This window comes from Myotis daubentonii, chromosome 2 (genome assembly GCF_963259705.1).
Source record: "Myotis daubentonii chromosome 2, mMyoDau2.1, whole genome shotgun sequence".
In the NCBI taxonomy this organism is placed as follows: Eukaryota; Metazoa; Chordata; class Mammalia; order Chiroptera; family Vespertilionidae; genus Myotis; species Myotis daubentonii.
Window position 1 is genome coordinate 30186897 of NC_081841.1, and position 21323 is coordinate 30208219.

The 21323-nt window shown below is 34.4% G+C and overlaps 1 protein-coding gene across 1 annotated transcript in view; it reads right to left on the reverse strand.

The window, feature by feature from the left end:
• Positions 1-19858, reverse strand: part of PLCZ1 (phospholipase C zeta 1) — a 30369-nt gene extending 10511 nt beyond the window's left edge. The window contains exons 1-8 of the mRNA XM_059680953.1: positions 19789-19858; positions 15735-15936; positions 12521-12665; positions 8661-8810; positions 6730-6814; positions 6567-6636; positions 4792-4943; positions 784-900 (exon numbers count right to left, since the gene is read on the reverse strand). Coding sequence (XP_059536936.1) covers positions 784-900; positions 4792-4943; positions 6567-6636; positions 6730-6814; positions 8661-8810; positions 12521-12665; positions 15735-15936; positions 19789-19843 — 976 coding nt within the window. The 5' untranslated portion in view covers positions 19844-19858. The remainder of the gene's footprint in view (positions 1-783; positions 901-4791; positions 4944-6566; positions 6637-6729; positions 6815-8660; positions 8811-12520; positions 12666-15734; positions 15937-19788) is intronic.
• Between the last annotated feature and the right edge of the window lie 1465 nt (positions 19859-21323).

The following is a 21323-nucleotide window of genomic DNA, read 5'->3' on the forward strand; positions in this document are numbered from 1 at the left end:
ATTTTAAAAAAAAGAAAATCAGTACATTAAATGCAGGAAGGAAAGATACCAGCTCTATCATAAACTTTCAGGTCCAAAGAGATACAGCTATCTCTTTGGAGAAAATTTAAAAGAGACAGAGCAATAATGTTGTTAAAATATAGGAATACATCCATATAAGCTGGTAAATAGCCACTATATGCATTATCACCTTCCACCATTCCCAAAACCCCACCCCCACCATCCTGACCCTTCTCTCCCCATCTCTTCAAACCTATAGGCCTTGCCACAGTCCAGTAGCAAAAGGGTTAAAACTTGGCACTATTAGTGCCAGTGCTATACCAGCTGACCAATTTGGAACAGGGAGAGTCTAGTAAGGAAAAATAACAAAGCTATGCAATCTCATTCACTTTTCAACTATGAATGCAACAGTTAGTGTAATGTGTAAAAGGTAGAGGTTACTTAATTTGAAGAGGCCCTTAGCAAATCTTTCAAGCAAAAGACTTGACCTTCACTCTCCTCTTACAGCAATTTTGGTTTTCTTTTTCCCTTCCTACACTTCCCTTGCTAATTCTTCATTAATTTATTCCATGCCCCCAACTTTCACCTAGACTTACCCTCTCCAACATGTTTAGGAATAACTTCAACTCTTGAAACCAATGATTCATCATTATTGCTTGAATGCAAAACACCCAGGGCCAAAACAAAATCTTCAAAAGAAGATCTTTCCAAGAATCTTTTATTAATTTATAAAATTCATTTTACCTTATCTTTGCAAAAAACTCAATATCCTTTATAACATACCCATTTGACAACCTATATTCCAAAATTCTTGAGGATTAAAATTAGAAGAGTCTGCTCTTAGTGCTTTGGGATATATTCTGGTAAGGAACTTCGTGGTGTGAAGAATAAAATCATGGGCTAAAAAATAAATTATTAAAACATTGTGAATTGTTTTTCAAATAAATTAAATTCACTACTTTATATATATTATATAATTCTACAATAATTCAATAATTTCTATATGTGTTATCTTCACAAAAATATTTGCAATTCATGTAAATCAAAATAAATTTATGCCTTTATATTTGACAGTGTAATTCACCATTATTAAGAAGGTAATAATAATTTATCACACAATTTTATGCACACTAATCATTCACTTGAGCAATGAATGTTAAGTCCCATAACATGTTTGAGGGACTTCTTGGGGGGGAATTTTTTTATATCTAAATTAATTTCACTTTGACATAAGGATAAATAAAATTCCAAAATAAAATGCATTCATTTTTAAAAAATAAAAGTAGTATCATTCCAGATTTTGCCTTACTTTGGTTTTCACACTAGGACATAATCACATATAAGTCATATAACTCTATGATGTTATTATTGACTCAGTTGGATATTTAATAGGTTCCCATGGTTGAATGAGACCTTAAAGTTATCCAATTCAGCTGCCAACCCCAGCCACCACTACATCTTCCCCCCAAATCCATTCCATTTCTGTTTGCATCCTTCCACTGAAAAAGACCTTGCTACCTCCCAATGTTTCTGATGATTTCAATTGTTTTTCTTACTGAGATAAGGTTTATATTTGTAGTGTACATTAACACACACACACACACACTGTTTATTTGAATTTATATAATTTTTGTTTCTACTTATATATTCTTTACATTTTTATTTTTATTTCTTGACACTTTATTTTTTATTGCAATCATTTTTTTTAATTTTTCAATTTTAGTTGACGTACTATATTATATTAGTTTCAGGTATATACTCCAATGATTGGACATTATATAACTTACTAAGTGATCATCCCAATAAATCTTATAGCTACCTGATATCATAGTTATTAGAATTTTATTGGCTGTATTTCCTATACTGTATTTTACATCTTCATGACTAGCCTATAATAATCAATTTGTATTTCTTAATCACTTCATCTTCATATATTCTATTTAAATCACTTGAGATGCAAAACTAATTTTCATGCTCTACTATTGAACATTCCTTCAAATTTTTTAACACAAATTTTATGTTTCTCTGAGACACCTAGTCTTTCTAATATGATGACGAGTTATGGGATAAATGATTAATGCCTATGGCCCACTGTATTTGCTAGTCAAACTAGAACAGAACCATTGCCATACTCATCCTGAATATTATTCTTTAGGAAGCATTATCAAGTAAAAAGTTAGTTGCTAAAGTTAACACTAATTACAGTTAACTTCATCAGCTTTCATTTTTAGAAGTTATACACTCTCTGAGATAAAAGTGTATTTTGAAGCTACTCATGTATAAATGCATGTGTATCCCAGTATCATGATCCCTTATCCAGTCCTAAGCTAGATGTTTATCTTTAGGTAAAATGTGTTCTTCTGGGCCTTAATTTTTCTCATCTACAAAACAATAAGCATGAATAATCACGAAGGACTCTTAACATAATATGCTTTTGTTATATCTGAGATTAACCATTAGAAATAAAAATATGCTGTTATTCCAAATACAATTCATCTTCATTTTAGATAAATGAAAATATCAAATTTTAAAAATAAGAAATAAAACCACATATAATCTTTTCACTAAAATAATAACCACTGATAACATCTTGATATAAACATTTCTATTCTTTTGCCACATGTGCATATTTAATTTTAATTGAATCACATTATTTATTGCCTTTTATGAACTTATTTTTATTTACTAAAATAACATGAAAATCATTCCACTTCAATAATATTCACCTACCACATTATTTTTAACTAGAGGCCAGGTGCACAAAATTTGTGCACGGAGATGGGGGTGTCCCCTCTGTCCAGCCTGCACCCTCTCCAATCCAGGACCCCTTGGGTGATGTCCAACTGCCGGTTTAGGCCTGATCCCCAGCAGCCGGACATCCCTCTCACAATCCGGGACCACTGGCTCCTAACTGCTCCCCTGCCTGCCTGCCTTATCGCCCCTAACTGCCTCCCCTGCTGGCCTGGTCACCCCACGCAGCCTGCTGCTCAGTCGTTTGGTCAGCCCTCACTAAACCCCTGTAGGCCTGGTTGCCCCATGCAGCCCATTGCCCAGTCATTTGGTTGTCCCTCACTAACACCCCTGCTAGCCTGGTTGCCCCATGCAGCCTGTTTGATCCATCTGGTTGTTTCAGTTGCAGTGGTCACTTAGGCTTTTATATATGTAGATGACTAAAAAAATATGTGTATGAACATTTCTGTTTCTTATTTTTCCTTATTATAAACTTAATGTTTATTATGTTTTTAATAATGATGAACTTCCTTGCAGTAGACCTTTGCCTATATCACTAATTATTTACTATTGACTTTGGGTTCAAGAAAAATACTCTATACTCTATCCAAAGAAGTAGTAATCCTACACTTTATAACTCTACTCAGAATTACCCAGTCCCTTTTCAGTGTTTGAGCAAGTGTTTAATATAATGAGAGTGAGAGAATTATTACTACTTTTGCTGTACCTAAAGGGTCTGTCCCCATGAACAACTGAGAACATTCAATTTTTTGAAAGGACAGGGAATAATAAAGTAGATCATTCAAATTCAAACTCTACTGAGGAGACTTTACAGTGAAAAATATATTTGTATCACAACCCAACACACACACAATTATAATTTATAAATAAAATATTCTCACTGCATAAATATACTCACATTATATTACATGACATTATTTTAGCTTTGGTCCATGTCTATTGAAGTGATTTTGGTCACTATATGCAATTTAAAAACAAAAACATCCAAGGTCTAAAATATTCAGGGTCTTTCTAATAGGAAGTTTAAGGAGATGAGCTGAAGTATACCTCCAAACACATAGTGCCAGTGGCCAGCCTAATGAGGTTAGCCAACAAATATATCAAAATCCACATTTCCAAACTGCCAACAGCCTTTCTCAAGTCAGTTGCAGGTGCTGATTTTTACACAAGATGGTAGATTGCAATTTCTTAGAAACACTTGGAGAGTCACCTGACTGTTGAGTTGGCGACCCATTCCTTTTTAAATTGAGGATATTCCCTACCATATAAGTCTGAGAAGATGGCAGGGTCTGCTTCCCATTGTGTTTCCCAGGCTTTGTTGCATCTGGGCTCTACCAAACAGAATAACCCATCTCAGATTTAGAATCAGAACACAGGTAAAAGGAGATACAGAGACAATTGTCCCTCTACAGGTGTGCTGTGACAATGCTCACTCAGCACAGCAGCTGCTAGTCTGGCCTGGGTGCGATTTCCTCCCTCTCCTTCACCTCAGACATACAGCCTCCAGGTCTACTTAACTCTACCTCTTAGATCCTACTGAGTCCAAAGAGTTCACCCTGGCTCCACTCTCACTGAGGCCTTCATCATCTCATCCCTGTAGACAGTCTCACCCTTATGTGGCTATCAGAGGCCTCTTTCAAAAACACACCAGAAATCATGTAATTCCTGAGATTTCAATCTTCTCTTGCTCCCCTTTGATTTCAGGACAAAGTTCATGTGACTTGTAATTTGGCTCCGCCTTTCTGTGCAGACTTGTCACTCTCTGCCCTCCCATGTAAACTACTCACCACAGCCCCAGCCACCAAAGTGTCCACACTAGACAGTCCCAATCAAAATTTCATGATTTAAGAAGTTGATTATTGGTTGAGTTCTGTAAAATAAAACTTAATGTGCTTAAGGCATACAACCTTTTTAAAATACGCTAAATATGTTGAAATTTTATGAGAATGTAATTTTTAGAAATCCCATTGACCTATCTTGACACCTTAGCAGTGACTATAACATTTAAACATTTCATCTGTTGGAACCATAGGAATTTACCTTTTAACTTGGAAAGTTTTCGAGCTGTTGACTCCTCAATAGAATTACTTTCATAGAATTGTTGATACTCTCTTGAATAGCTAAAGCTTCTGAACTTCTCAGCTTTAGTATAAATGACAAGATCAGATAGGGCCAAAGCCACTTTTACCTTCAAGGTGTAAAAATAAAGCAGTGATTTCACATTTTTGCACTAATAATTTGAATTTTTTTCCAACAAAGAAAATATGAATTCAAATCAACAATTTGGGTCTTTTCATAAGATTATCTCCTCAAAAACTACTTGAATTGGGTCAATGTGATTATACTCTATGACAGCACTTAACATTAAGATGAAATAGCTCAAACCTAAAAATCCCAATTAATGTAACAAGTATTAAAAATGGCAATTACTGTTATTTTCTTTTTCCCAAAGACTTCAGTTTGCTGTCATGAATTAGCAAATTTAGGAATTTTAGTCCTGAGTAAGTCATATTTCCAGGATGCTATAACATTTTGGAGTAACTTCTATTGTAGAGTGTACATGGTTCTTTTACAGCCCTGCATCTATATGCACTGTATTTCTATTAGCCTCTTCCCAAGTTTTGTTTAGGGAAAACATTTTGTGCTCATGCTCAATCTATGTGATTAAGAATCGATAATATGAACTGGGCCTTACTAATCAAAGCTTTGTCTTCCTGTAGCAACTCTAATTGGCTCAAGGATGTGCAAATAACTGGGTCAGAGCCAATGTACAAAAAGAATTTGTTTGAACATCTGAGAGATGGACCTTCCACTGGATTGGAACCTGAAAGTATATACAGTCTTGCACCAATATAGGGAAAGTGAGTCTAAAGTTAGAGAAACAAACAAATTTCTGTTTACTTTGCTGGAGAAATGATACCAACTCATTCCTGAAAGTAGCATCCCTTTCCTTAAACTTTTCATTTATGTAGGGCAATTAATTAATCGCACCAAAAATTAATAACTTTTACTTAAAACAGACAAATTTGTTTCTGTCACTTGCAAGCTGGTATGCCTTCTTATGTCATGTTAATTTGTATACTTATAATACTACTAGAGGCCCAGTGCATGAAATTCATACCCAGGTAGGGTCCCTAGGCTTGGCCAGCAATAAGGGCCCATCTGTGGGGCAACTGGTGGGACAATCAGGGGCCCTGCTGGCACCCGCATTGGCCGGCCTGGTGCTGGCCACTTACTGGCCGGCCCTGCCCCCGCCCCCCATCGCCACCTCTCACCAGGGTGACTGGCAGGGTGATCAGCCCTCCCCCCAAACCCCCCACAAGCACCCGCCTTGGCTGGCCTGGGGCCTGCGGGCTTGGGGCAGCTCCTGAATTGAGCATCTGCCCCCTGGTGATCAGTGCAGATCATAGCGACTGGTCGTTCCACTGGTTGCTCCACCATTCGGTTGATTTGCATATTAGGCTTTTATTATATAGAATATTTTACAAACAGTGTTTTTCTTTTCTCTGACAGTCTGATCTCCTTGAAGGCAGAGACATTATATTGTTTGTGTCTTTTGTACATTGCACAATGCCTAGCACATAAGACCACATATTTGTCACTAGAGGAAGAGATTAAAACAAACAGGAAAAGAGATAACTTTTAAAAATTATTCTCTACTGCTAATTTCTTCCCCCCCCCCCAAAAAAAATTGAATAATAAACTAAAGTTTTTATAAGGTGAAAAATATGTCTCTCCAAAAAAATTTTAATTCTCTACCAATAAGAAAATAAGACAACTTTGCAATCACTTGTAAGATTTTCTCAAATCATGATCTCACCTTCTTTTTCCTGAAAAGCATTAATCCAGCTGAAGTCTTTGACTCTGTTTCCTTTTCTGGACTGTCTGTTAAATTAATTATTAGTCTTGAACTTTTGGCTTTGTCTGCTTCCTCTTCTTGATCTATATCTTCATATTCTTCATATTCCTCTACTTTACCATGTTTATCCAAACCTTTCCTTGAATGGGTTTCTAATAAAGTTCCTATTTTCTTGTTTCTAACTAATATTTTGAATTTTAATGCCTGCAGAGACAATTTGAAGACAGATGCAATTACACATTTACAGGTAAGTTTGCATTTATAAGAGTTATTGGAAAGTCTTTCATCATATTTTCAATTAGCTCACAGTAGTAAAACATGGAAGAGCTCCATCTTTTCCATACTGCTATAGGTACCCTAATAGACACCAGTAATATTATAGTATTGACCAAAATTCACCAAAAAATAAGCCTGTTATGATTGGGACTTGTTGCAGGTTCATTTCTGACTTCAAAATTAGAGAATCAGAATCCTGAGTTGTGAGACTGGAATGTGCCTCTTTAACAAGTCTCCAGGCATTTTTATTTATTTATTATTTTTTTTTGGTACATTGAAGACTGAGTGCAGTATGAGAAAATGACTTTATCTCTAATTCCTTATTTTCTCTTTGGAAAGCATTTCCTTACTTTACTATGGAAGCAAAAACTTTAATGAAAACTATATATCCCAATGCTAAAAATAGATTTATAAATAACAGGAGAAGGGATTCTATTCCTAGAAAGCTAAAATTATTATAATTTACTGAATTATATCATGACTAGTGGCCCACTGCACAAAATTAGTGCATGGTGGGAGAGGGGGTGTCCCTCAGCCTGTCCTGCACCCTCTCCAATCTGGGACCACTGTGAGACCGGGACTAAACCGGCAGTCGGACATCCCTCTCACAATCCAGGACCACTGGCTCCTAACCACTCACCTGCCTGCCAGCCTGCTCGCCCCCAACTGCCCTCCCTGGCCAGTCTCCTGTTCTAATTAGCATATTACCCTTTTATTAGTATAGATTCTTAGACTAAATATTTCATGGTGTTTCCAGCACTTTGCACAAGTTATTTAATGTTTATTTTCTGTCACAATTGGACAAATTTAGCCTGTGGGCATTATTATGAGGTGAAAATTTTTCCATATGTTCAGTTTATTTTGTCTGTCTCAATTCTTTCATGAGTCCTGTGCTCTTGTCACTACTGTCCAAACACCTTCATCTTTAAATTTTTCACTCAATTGAATAAAATGAGTAAAAAATATAAAGGGAAATATTCAAATATTACAAAAATACTGTTTTGCACCAAAATTAAACTCTTTGTAGTTAAACAATACTATCATGCAAAAAAAAATCATTTATCATCTGGCAAAAATTGGGGCCGGCAGAGGAAACCAAGAAGGACGGGCCAGAGAATAATGAAGAACATCTTAAAAATGTGGAGTTAACACAGAAAGTGCTTTAAGGAAAGGAAGGAGGCATCCCCAGTCAAGGGAATAAGACAGATAAAGACTAAAGTAGGGCCATTAGAATTCATCAGCAGGAAAGTATTTGATGATCAAAATGAAATATTTATTATGGTGCTGTTGGAAGAGGAAGCCTGATTAGGTAGGTTGTGAGGAGATGAGAAAGTGAAAATATTGGTTAAGACCAAGAATAATAAAATACAGAGATAGATGGAAATCAAACTGAAGTTTTGAGGGTAGAGTGGGGGGTACCTTTTTTAAACCAAATACTAGCATATGCTCAACTGAATATGGAAAGGGACCCATAGAGACAGTTACATTGAGCAGATTAAAATAAGGAACCTGCCACCCAGGTGTTGAGATATTGGGCTGAGGTTCTGAGGATAAATACATAGACATTTCAATTTGTACACAATTCTTAACATACAAAATATATTCACCTAAATGTTCATAGAAACATTTCTAAGCAATGCATTGTGAAGATACACCTCTACAAATAATCAAATGTAAGCATTTTCAACCATCTCTAACCCAGTTTCATAAACCAATAGCACAGTGGCACAGTTTTTCTTTTGGTCTTAACCTGGCTTCTCAGATAAAATGTTACCTCTGGTGAAGGTAGTTTGTCTAGAAAATCATCAAGTATATCAGACAGCAAGGAATCTCCCAAAATAGACTGCAAAATGTCTGCTATCACTTCTTGTTGGGGAGGAGAGCAGTGATTTTCTAAAGAGAGCACCACTGGGTAGTCAGATGTCTAAAAAATTAACCATTACTACAGTTATTTCTCAGAACTCCTTAATAATTTATTACAATTAAAAGAAGCACCTACTCTATTTTAACACTTACTTCTAATGTACAGTACCTTTGCAAAATAATTATTTTTTAAACTGAAAGCACTTTTAAGTTTGACAGACAGAGAACATTAAATCTATAGGAAAAGAAAAGTGATTACTATTTGCACTAGAAGTATAGGAAACAACTGAAACATCCAACAACGGGTACTTATTTAAATCAATAATGGCATATCCACTTAAAGGAATAATATGCATCAGTTAAGAAGGAGGTGCAAAAAAAAAAAGGAAGAAGAGGTGCAGCTATATACACAGCTGTAGAAATGTGTCTATAGTCTCATGAAGAAAAGCAGTTGCCAGAGAATATGAGGCTACACTTTTACTTTTCAAAGCACATATGTATGTGCTTACTTATTTGTGTTTAAATGTGAGGGGGGGAAACTTTAACACTGATGAGTTAAGAAAAAGGTTAATTTTCTATTTTTTCTATTTTAAATTCTAAAATCAAAACTTATTGGTTTATCATTTAAAGCAATGATAAAGATATTTCTGTTTTTTAATAATATAGGAGATATATTAAAGAAGGGTGACTCTACAAAGACATTTTCTGCCCTTTCTCACCACTGTAAATTTGAAATTTGCTACAAAATAGAGAGCATCACTCATTTGAGAGAACATGTAAAAAAAGTTTTCCAAAAATAAAAAGTGATTTTTGAAACTAGGCAAAGTGATAGCCTAGCTAGTAGATGGGGAGAGCTCTTTCTTTTTATTTTTTATTTTATTTTATTTTAATTATTTATTTATTTTTGGCTTCTGTGGTGGTCCTTGGCTCCAACCTCTGGAAAGGTCTTCTTGTCTTTTACCCTTCTTGGCCAAGTCTAAAGTAAGTATTGCGGAGTTTGCTTTTCTTGGAGCTCACTTCCTGACCCAGTGTTGTTTTAATGCCCACCTGAGTCACACTTACGTTTTGTTTTGGTTTTGACAATATAATTACTTTTAAAACTTATTTTTCTTATGTATTTGCTTCTAATAAGTTACATAGGCCAGTATCTATGCCCAAAATTATGTCCTCAATCAAGTTACCAAATCTACTTTATTTCATTGCTATCTCTCCCACATTAATGGTAGAAAATTCAACCTTCAACCTCATCATTGCCACAAAATTGAGTTATGCTGTTCCATTGAGAAAGTTCATTGAGTCTTGCTGCTCAAACCTTTTTTTTCATTTTGTCTCCTTCTCTTTGGAACCTTAGAAGCGGTAGGGGTTTCCATCCATGCAAGACCTTTGAATTTTAAGATTGTCTTTATTTTCTTTTCTTTCTTTGGTTACCCATCCTGGATTAAGTGAGAGAGTTTGCTATACAAATATTTGGGAAAAGTATTTCAGGTTAAGGGTTAATATGGCCAGTTCAAAAGCTTTGAGTTGTGTCTGAAAAAGAGTAAGAAGGACAGAATAGACAAGCAAACAAGGGAGAAAGGCCGAAGGATAAGAGAGGTAACAGAAAACAGGGGGTGTAGGGTTTGGGGAGTCCCAGTATGGGTTGTAGCTTTTATTCTGAGTGGGGTTGAAAGTTTTGAGAAGGGGAATGACATGATCTGACTTACCAAAAACTCACCCTGGCTGATACATTGAGATGAAACTACAGGGAAGGAAGAAGAAAAGCAGAAACGTTGGTTATGAAGTCATTGCAATAATCCATGTGAGAGGGGATGGTGGTTGACCAGGACAGTGACAATGAGAATGGGAAGAAGGGATTAAAGAAAGTAGAGCCAACAGGACTTGCTAAAATACTTACTGAGAGGTTGGAGAGAAGGAGGAGAGAGTTAAAGTTGACAACAATGATTTATTTTAGGCCTAAATACATTGGAGTTACCATTCAATGAGTGGGACTGGCAGAAAGAGGACTATCTGGAGCTCAAATCTAAATGCCTTATGTTAAATATGCCTCTTAAATATTCAAGTAGAATGTGTGTGTAGTTTTCTGTATTGGTGTGGAGTTCAAGCAGGAAGTTAGGATAAATATATAAATTTAGAATTATTAGAAATGGTATATTTAAGAAGATCAATGCCATTCATCAACGTTTTAAGTTAAGAAATATTTCATATTTTATATTTTGTGAATATTTACTTATTTTATACTACATTGGGGCCTTGACTTACGAGTGTCCCGACTAATGAGTTTTTTGAGGTACCAGCTGTCTCTCGGCCGATATTTTACATTGAGTTAACAGAGTAATTTGAATTAATGAGCTCCTTAACGAGCTCTGTCTCGGAAAGAATTAATCTCGTAAGTCAAGGCCCCACTGTATATTCCTAATAAATGATACAGCAATTTATTTAAATTTAAGTTGTGTTTATTTTTTATTTTTAAATACTTTTTATTTATTTTTATTGATTTCAGAGAGGAAGGGAGAGGGAGAGAGAGAGAAACATCAATGATGAGAAAGAATCATTGATTGGCTGCCTCCTACATGCTCCCTACTGGGGATCGAGCCTGCAACCCAGGCATGTGCTCCTGACTGGAATCAAACTCGGGACCCTACAGTCCACAGGCCAACACTCTATCCACTGAGCCAAACCAGCCAGGGCAGGTTATGTTTATTTTTATAGGTAATACACTGATCTATTTAGGAGAACTTTAAGTTTATCAACTTTATGTTTAATAGATATGCATTAATTTATTAGATATACATTAAATATTCAGTAAGATTAGATTAAATCTCTTCAATTTTACAATTGATGTACTTAAGAAAGAAATCAAATATACTACATTAACAGAAACAATTTAAAATATGTAAAAGTGCTTAATTAGCCAAGTTTGTAAATGGGGCCAAGTATTCAAAACTGAGTGATTATTAAAACCTACCCAATTTATAGAATAGGATTTGTAAGTTACTTAAGAAGCTCTAGAAAGAACTGGGTCTTTGAATCTGTAGCTTTAATCATTGAATAGTAATTTTAAAATCCAAAATAACCTTCTAAACATTTTTGCTGTAGAAATAGTTGCCACTTGCCTGGCCATTGTGCCTCAGTGGTTGAGCGTAGACCCATGCACCAGGAGGTCACCAATTTGATTCCTGGTCAGTGCATTCCTGGGTTGCAGGCTCATTTCCCAGTATGGGACATGCAGGAGGCAGCCAATCGATGTTTCTCTCTCATTGATGTTTCTCTCTCTCTCTCTCTTTCTCTCTCTCTCTCCCTTCTTCTCTGTTTAAAATCAATAAAAAAACATTTTAAAAAATAGTTGCCACTATAGTCATTTTAAAAAGTCAACAATTGAGATAATACATTTTTGACATGTTTTATTTTTGTATCTAGAAAGTAAAATAGCTGAATATTGGTAAAATATTTATTAGTATATAGAACTACTATTATATAGAAAAATATTTCTCAAACTTTTTTCATACATTAAGAAATATATTTACAATGAAATAAACACACATTATTATATAATTAAACAAAAAGTTCCATGAAACATTTACCTTACTACTTGAGATTAACTTTGATAAATCTATCATTAACTATATACTGCATGAATTTCACTGCCTACTAATGGATCATAACCCATAATTTGAAATATCACTAATCCAAACCAATGCCAAGGATCATAGGATATGGAAACATGTAAATTATATTGTGTTTAAATATAATTTAATAAAGATACGCACGTACTATGAATGCATATTTGTGTATGGCTTGAATAACAGTTTTAAACAAGAGTTTGCTGGTGAGTGTATAACCATGGTACACAACAGGTTCATTTTGTGATCCATCCCAGCAATCAATTTCCAGACACCGGCATCCTTTCACAAGGGCACTAGCAAAATGTAAACAAAATAAATTGTCATTCCTGGATCATTAAAAATGTTAAAGTATTCCAAAGACTACTTGCAATTTCGCAATAAATTTGTAAATGAATCCATAACAAAGGTAAGTTGTGTTGAACTGAACACACTTTTCTTCTTCTTTTCTGTGAGCATGGCCTAACATGGAGCTACTATGGGCCAACCACAGTTCCAGCGCCGCCAAGAGGGTGCGATGGGTAGGGCTATAGACTCTGACTCCTGCAATTTCTACCTGTTACTTATGCTTTAAGTTCAATACGTCTAATCGAAAACATTTGATATATAGTTCACGATCGATAAATATTTGTTGTCACCCTAGCTTGTTTGGCTCAGTGGATAGAGCGTTGGCCTGCAGACTTAAACATCCCAGGTTTGATTCTGGTTAAGGGCACATGCCCGGGTTGTGGGCTCATCCCCAGTGAGGGGTATGCAGGAGGCAGACAATCAATGATTCTCTCTCATCATTGATGTTTCTATCTCTCTCTCTCTTTCTCCCTTCCTCTCTGAAATCAACAAAAATATATTAAATAAATAAATAAATAAATAAATAAATAAATAAATAAATAAATAATATTTACTGTGTTTATGTTAGGAAAAACTGAGAGCTATAGGTATGTAAGAAGAAAATGGAAGGCAAACAAAAGTAACCCTCTAAACACAGTCTTGGAAGACAGACAAATGAATGAAAAGAAGCTGATTTGAAACATTAGAATTGTAGATGTGATACTCATGTATCAGTGAGAAGGTTTAAAAAAGGGGTCTCTGTCATACATGGAGATATTTTTCCCATAGAAAACCAAGTTAGGATTTTTTTTCCAAAACAAATTTTAATTTAACCCATTGTGTCCAGGCCAGTGGTTCTCAGTCAAGACAATTTTGCCTCGTAGGCAACATTTGACAATGTGTGGAGACATCTTTTGTTACCATAACTGGGGATGGAGGAGAGGTTTGTGACTGGCATCTAGTGGGTAGAGGCCAGAAATGCTGGTAAACAAAGAATTATCTGACATGAAGTGTGAAAAATTTGAGAAACATTTCCCTGAGATATAAAAACCTGCAGAAGAGAGTGGTCCCAGCACAAAGTATTTGGTGTAGAATCAATGATTCTTTCAACAGAAATGCAGAATACCTAATAAACCACTCACAAAAAAGACATTTTAGATCTAGTATTTCTTTGGTGATCATTTTAGTCAACTTTTCAGTGAGATGACTCCAGCAGTATTTAGGTAGGAGTGTAACTGAGAAAAGATAAAGCAATTATGACACAGAAGTTGAGGTGCTGAATTCAGGGGGAAAACAAAAGAAAAAAAAAGCAACTTATGTTCCCTTAGGAATAACATAGATAAAAGATGGAAGTGACCTGAGGAGGTAGGGCCTTAAAGGGGAAGAGAATTAATAGATTTAATTTATATTGGAGGCTTCACTAAAGCAATATAAAGCTAAATGGTTCATAAATTATTTAGCAAATTATTGAGGTTTTGGGGTGGTTTGCTTTTTAAGACCATTTTGTCTTACTTTTTAAGTACACACTGCTTTATTCAGGCATATAGAGATTCACTGTAATGTAAAATCTCAGAGCGTCTTAGTCCACTTGTCCCAGTGTTGGAGGGATGTCCTGAGAACCCTCTTCTAAGGAAATCTTGTTTGACCCACTGGTAGTTCCATGGGCAAATAGGTGGCCACCTAATTTTAAGTACAAGTTCTAAAATGGGCTATATGTGCAGAAATCAAACTGAATCTATTTCTCAACTTGTGTATTTCTTTATTTATTTGGATTTTAAATTGTAGCATAATCAATATCTGTAAAGTTTGGTAATTGCCATGAAAGAATGTTTGCTTTGCTCTCCTCTCAGTTGATTGTCAAAGTATATTATCTTGCCCTTTTTATCAACACAGATATCAGTTGCTTGGGATGCTAGCAGAGCATAATCTTGAACTCTCTACAGTATTGGGAAAACAAAAGACAAAAAAACTACCAAAAATTCAGTTGTGGAAGAAAGCTTTTCATTAATGACAACCTACCTAATATTGATTCTTGCTATATACTTCTCTAGAAAGTTCTGATTTCATCCTTGGATCCGAACAACCTTTACCAAACTACATATATTGACTCCATGATATGGTTCCCAGCAAAAGTGATTTGAGTTACTCAGAGGAATGTACAAGAAAGTATGTAAGAGAAAATCTACTTCAGTGGTGAAGCCATTTTCTACTATTTCACATTGACCCCTTTTTGGGGAATGAATAATGAAAATTACTGTCTCTGTATAGAAATGCTCCACTTAAATAAGTCTGAGGGACTTTATAAGGATTAAAATATTTAATGCTATTAGGACAGTTTATATTAGTTTTTCTCTTTTAACGATGAGGCAATTAGACACAAGGAGTTTATGTTTGTCACATAATTAACGAATGAGAAAAAGTGAGGAAAGATCAGTACCAGAAACTTAAACATTAATAGATAAGCATTACGTTATACCACCACTCATGAGTAGAGAAATTATAAAAGAATTGTCTTCTAAAATGATCTAAAAGATATCTTCCACAAGTGGGTAGAGAAATAGAGGAGGAAATACAATTAAATTTAAATATTCAGTTGGGTGGAACATATTCTTGGAATTCAAAAGTAACTATATTTCTAAATCAACCTGTTTAAAATTTATATATTTTAATTAAAATAAAGGATGAATAGAAATTTCTATAATGAGTGTATGGCTATGAGTTGGGCTATTCTTACAGAATTCTAAGTGGATACACTTCTGAGTTTGTAAAGTTATGTATTTGCTTAGATTTTAAATTGGAAAAACCATTTAACTGGGAAAAGGAGGTCAGCACACAGAATTAGGAGGAAAGTGAAAGATTACATAGTCACTGAAAGGCTGGATCTCCAAGATATGTGCAAATCAAAATGGCTTTTCCCTATGTGATTGCCTAATATGCACAGCCTGCTTTTACTGGGAATTCCTACCAATGGAGGCAGACACCAGTGGGAACTTCCAGGGGTTTTAAAAGGTAATAAATTTAAAGATCTAAATAAATACCTTTCATATCCCCAAATGTCACTTGGCCCCACTAATTGGTCAGATATCAAGTATGTATTATGTGAACTTGAGATAAAGTAATCACTTAATGGATGGTGCATATCTTGATAAACATTGTTAAATTCTTTACTAAATAGTAGGCATTCAGATGAGCACAGGAATCTTGAAAAGCCTTCAAATGACATCTGGCTTGCTCGCTTAACTATATAAAAAAAAAGAAGTAAAAAGGTGTAGTAATATCATTAGCAGTATAAACATTATATATCACTTTAAAATGTATTCAGTAATAGAGCATGTTTCTAAAATATTCATTTAGAATTAACATTAATACTATTTTTAATTTGTCTTTGGAAACAAATTTTTCTAAGCAATACCCTTAATTCTTCTGTATCAACATTTAAGTAGAGAATGTATTATTCAATTATCTCTGGTTTTTCTTAATGTATTAAAAATATACACAATTACAAATGTCATAGGTCAATGAATTTTCACAAGCTAAACATCTAGCTAACAAGCACCCAGGTCACAGATCAGAACATCAAAGCACCCCAAAAGCTTGCCTCCTGCTAACATTCAATCTCTCCCCCACCCACCCAAGGGTATTCAATGGTCTGGCTTCTAACAGCATATCTTTGTTGTCTCTTGGTTTTGTGCTTTCTATGATCTCATACAGTTTGTATTTTTGTGACTGGTTTATTTTACTCAAATTGTTTCTAAGATTTATTCTTTCAGTTAGACATTGTTTGTTCCCATACTGTATAGTATTCCATTGAGTGATTACACCACAATTTATTTATCAATTCTATTTTTGATGAGCATTTAGATAATTTCCAGTTTGGGGCCATTGCAAAGAGTGCCGTTATAAACAATCAGTACCTGTCTTTTGAGACAAATGCTTAGAATTGAATTGTTGGGTCATTTGTACATTACCATCTTCAGTAAGTTATCTCTAAACTTTTATACACAGTATGGTCTATACCAAAATTATCTACTTAAGCAGAACACTAGCTCTGGAATCAGACAGCTTGGGTTCAACCTATTCACTTGTTATGTAATGAGAATGTTATTTAACTTCTTCTTATGTTTGGAATGATGGTAATGAGAGTACTTATCCTATATATGAGCTCTAGGTTGGTTGCTGTTGTTTTTGTTGTTAATAATTCAGTTCATCTCAAAATAAGAGCTGGTGTGAATATTTGCTTTAGACTAGAGAGTGATCCTTAGCAAAGAATTTTATTGCCAGGAATTTATACTATAGAAATAGAGTCAAACAAAGATCAGTGTGCAAGAATGCTCACACTAGCATTATTTGTAAATGCTTAATAAGAGGAGGAAACAAATTAAAGCTCAAGACATAATACAATACTAAGCAGCCTTTAAAAAATAATGTATCAGAAAAAAATATATAGTGACAAAAGTAAATGTTTATTATATCATAACAGCGAAAAACCTAGCATTCAAAAATACTATTACCATTTTAGTATAAAAAATAAAAGCTAGAAAAAAATGCATAGAGGACACTGTAGGCATGCAAGCTTTCTGTGTCAAAGCCATGCAAATTTATGGGAACTTGTGGGGCAAATGTATCATATATTGTAATAGTAATGATTGCATAAATTGATTCTTTTTCCCAGTGCAATTAGCAGTAATCGGCTTATAGCCCTTTTGAACTAATAAATAATTAAATAAAGTTCTTTGGTAATGGAATAGAAAACAAACTCATTTTGTTCCCTTTAAATCTACAAGATTGTGATGAGAACCTCGTGGCTTTTAATAACCTCATTTGGTACATATCATATACCAATATGGAATGAGTTGAGAATCTTGGCAACATTTGGGGCTCTAAAATCATATTTAAAATTGGCCTTAATATGCCTCTAAAGTGATCAATAAGCATGTCGATGAAATGCAAAGACTTGGCTGTGTCTGAAACCAAGTGAAGCAGAGGACATTCCAAAAGATGAAATGGACAAACAGAGCAGTGCAATATTACAGTTAAAATGCAAACACAATGCCAAGATGTCACTGCCACCATCTCATTATTGTGTTGTATCTTTTACCACCTGCAGGTAGCAGTGCCAAAATATTTCTTTTTGAATATTCACTAAATCAGCTCTACTGAAAGTGCTTATCAGTGAATTTCTAGTCATTGATGATATAAAGAGCTTGAGCCAGAATATAAATCAATTCACTACTTCCTTAGAGTCTTTGCTACTGAAAAAGTCTTTGCTACTGAAAAAGAGAAGTTAACTGAATTAATCAGGGCTGCTAGTATTGTAGTTGTTTTACATTCTGGTGCAAACTATCTTGTTGCAAACCTACAAAAGTTTTAATGGTGATCTGATCAAATTCCCATTTGCTGGCACTGCATTTAGTCCTATTGTGTTTAAAACCCCCAAAATCTTAACAAGGACCTACAAGACCAGATGATTTGATCCCTGACTATCCCTCTTAATTCATCTCGTCCTCATTCTCCAAGTCCCAACCACACTATCTTCTTGTACCTTGAATTTTCCAACTCAGGTCCAACACTTTTCTTCCCTCAACTCAGACACTGCTCAGACATTTTTGTGACATGACTAGTTATTTTTTCGTCAAAGCCTCAGCTCAAATGTCACAGCCTCATAGAGGAATCTCCTAAACACCCAACCTAAGCTAGACTTCCTGGGTTGTTTACTCTCTCTGATTTTCTGTTTAATTTTTCACAGTACATAGCAATCTTTGAAATTATACTTTTGTATCTCTGATTCTTCATTGTCAAAATCCCTCCAACCCCCATCAGGAATATAATAAGATCTAGTTTGCCTTATTTCCCACTGTATTTCCTCCCCTAAAAACATACTTGGTTGCCACAAACAAATATTTGAATAAATTATGAATGGGTGACTCAATGAAGGAATCAGTTTGGTTCACATGCTATGTGTTAAACACTGGTTGCCATAAACCAACTTTCAAAGGCAGAATTTGGACTTTCATACCTCCTTGTTAAATAAATATTTTGAGCTACAAATTAATTTTTGTAGGATTAAACACCATGGTTTAACGTAATTGTTACTTAGGCAAATATAAAAATAATTTATTATATAATGTCTCCATTCTTTTATTTAAAAATGAGCATAAATAAAAAAATTTGAAGTTTTTCTTATCCACTGAAAGATGGAACAAAAATAAAAAATATATGATAGCTCATTAGCCTAAGGCAGCAATTTTCAACCTTTTTCATCTCATGGTACACCTAAAGTTATTACTAAAATTTTGCAACATACCAAAAAGTATATTTTTTCCCGATTTGACAAAGAAAGATAAGTATAATTTCAATACATTCACACTGGACAGCTATTTTTGTGTTTGCTTTTGTCATTTATTTTTTACTTATTTTTACAATCTAAAGGAAAAGAAGTCAGTGCCCCTGACTAAATAGTCAGGTATTGCATGTTTTAAAAATTCTTGTGGCACACCGGTTGAAAATCGCTGACCTAAGTGGTCATTTAATTTAAACCAGATGACTATATTCAAAAATAAAGAAAAGGCAAAATTTTGAAAATGTGTCTAAAATATTGTAGTCAATGTAGACAGTGGAGAAATTAGTGAGTTTATAGTACTTTATCTCTTTCCTATAATTGTTTTATTTAGCTAATTAATTATTCATGTGTTTTTTCAATAATATAATGTATAAAGACTGAAGACTACTCATAACTGAATTTTTATCTTATTAATGACTATACAGGCACTTTCTTCTATTATAGTACACATAACAGAATCTTCATCTTGCTTTTTACCCCTAAGCTTATCTCTGAACATTTAACAGAGACATAAAAGCAGTTAAAAGAAAGGAGCTGGAAAATGAAATAGGAAAAAAATACCATGTAGCTTTCTAAAAGATAGATAGATAGATAGATATATATATGCTATAAAATGCAAGAATAAAACTACAAATATTTTATATTATCCAGAAGAAATTTGACTCATCCCAAAATTTGAATTTGATAACCATAGTTCATTAAAAAATGCTAAGAATGTAAATATTTGATAAAACTTTGAAATGCAAGCCTACCTTCTTCAATAGGCTCATATTTTTCAATGATCTCAGAAGCAATACTTTTACTCATGTTAAATATATACTGCTCTTGTGTCAAAAAGTCATCCAGATTTTTTTCAAAAAGAAATTTCCGGTTTTCAGCATACGCATTGAAAATCTCCATAATTTCTTCTCTGTGTACAATACTTCGATAAATTGATCTAAATTCTTCTATGGTGATTCTTCCTTGCTTCAGCCTGTCATTTTCCTACTAAATAAAAATCACTAGTGGGCTCACATTGTGAATATAAAAAAAATAATACACAAACAATAAATTAGAATATTTGGTAACATACAGAGCAACTTATACTTGAAAGAAGATGAATCTTAGATTAGATTAGTATCTCAGATAAAATATGTAAAACTGCAGGAAGTGGTGCCGAAGTTGGGAAAAGGTTAATGGATCACCACCACTTAAAACATAACTGTAGCAGAAGTAGAATAAGGTTTGGGAAAAGATGAGTATTCTAGTATGTTTTTGAAATACACATTTTCTTTTCCTATTCCAGTCTCTGTCAGGGCCTTCTTGAAACCATGCTAGACAGTATGTATCCCATGCTACTAATATGCAGCCTGCATCATAAATGTCAGAGAAAATCAGAGGCATGCAAGATCACTGTAAACTACAGGTGCTGCAGAAATTAGGTAGTGCCTGAAGGAGGTAGTATCTGCATATCATGAAGGATTTGCGATAGTGACAAACAAGGTAGGTTCCAATAAGAAAACATGGATTCACCTGGCTGTTCTGGAATTTTCATTTTTGAACTTTATGACATAAGAGAAAAAACTGAGCTGGGTCCAGTTATTAAAAGCTACAGAATCACTGGGAGGTTGAGTAAGAAAATGACTGGCAAAAGCAGAAGTTTAGTTTCATTATCTGCAATACTAATTGGAAGAGATGCAGAACAGCATCTAAGGGAACAGAGAGGATATAATCCAAGAGGATATGGTCAGTAAAAACTAAAGAAGAAGTGACGTCCAAAGAATGGCAGTGTAAGAGAGCCCCTTGTCCTCTCCCCCTGACATTTTCAACAAGTTAACAAACTATAATTCAACAAAGGAAGCCCTGCTCAACACAGATGCATGCCTGAGAGACCCACACATTGAAACATCTAAAGGTGGGCAACCGGGAATAAACGGGGAGACCAAATGGGAAGAAGTGCAGATAAGTTATGTGGATTTAATGTATAGCCTGGTGACTAAAGTCAACAATACTGTATCATATATTTAAAAGTAGCTAAGAGAGTAATCTTAAAAATTCTTATCACAAGAAAAAAAATTTCTAACTATGTGAGGTGATCATTTCACAATATATACATATATCAAATCATGTTGCACATCTAAAACTAATAAAATGCTATATGCCAATTATATCTCAATAAAACTAGAGGGGAGGGTAAGAAAGTCAGTAAGATTCTTCCGGAAGGTTTGTAAGTAAAAAGTAAAAAAAAAAAAATTAAGAACTGAATTTTAAGAAGAGAGCAGAAGGACAGGTGAGAAGGAATGATCAA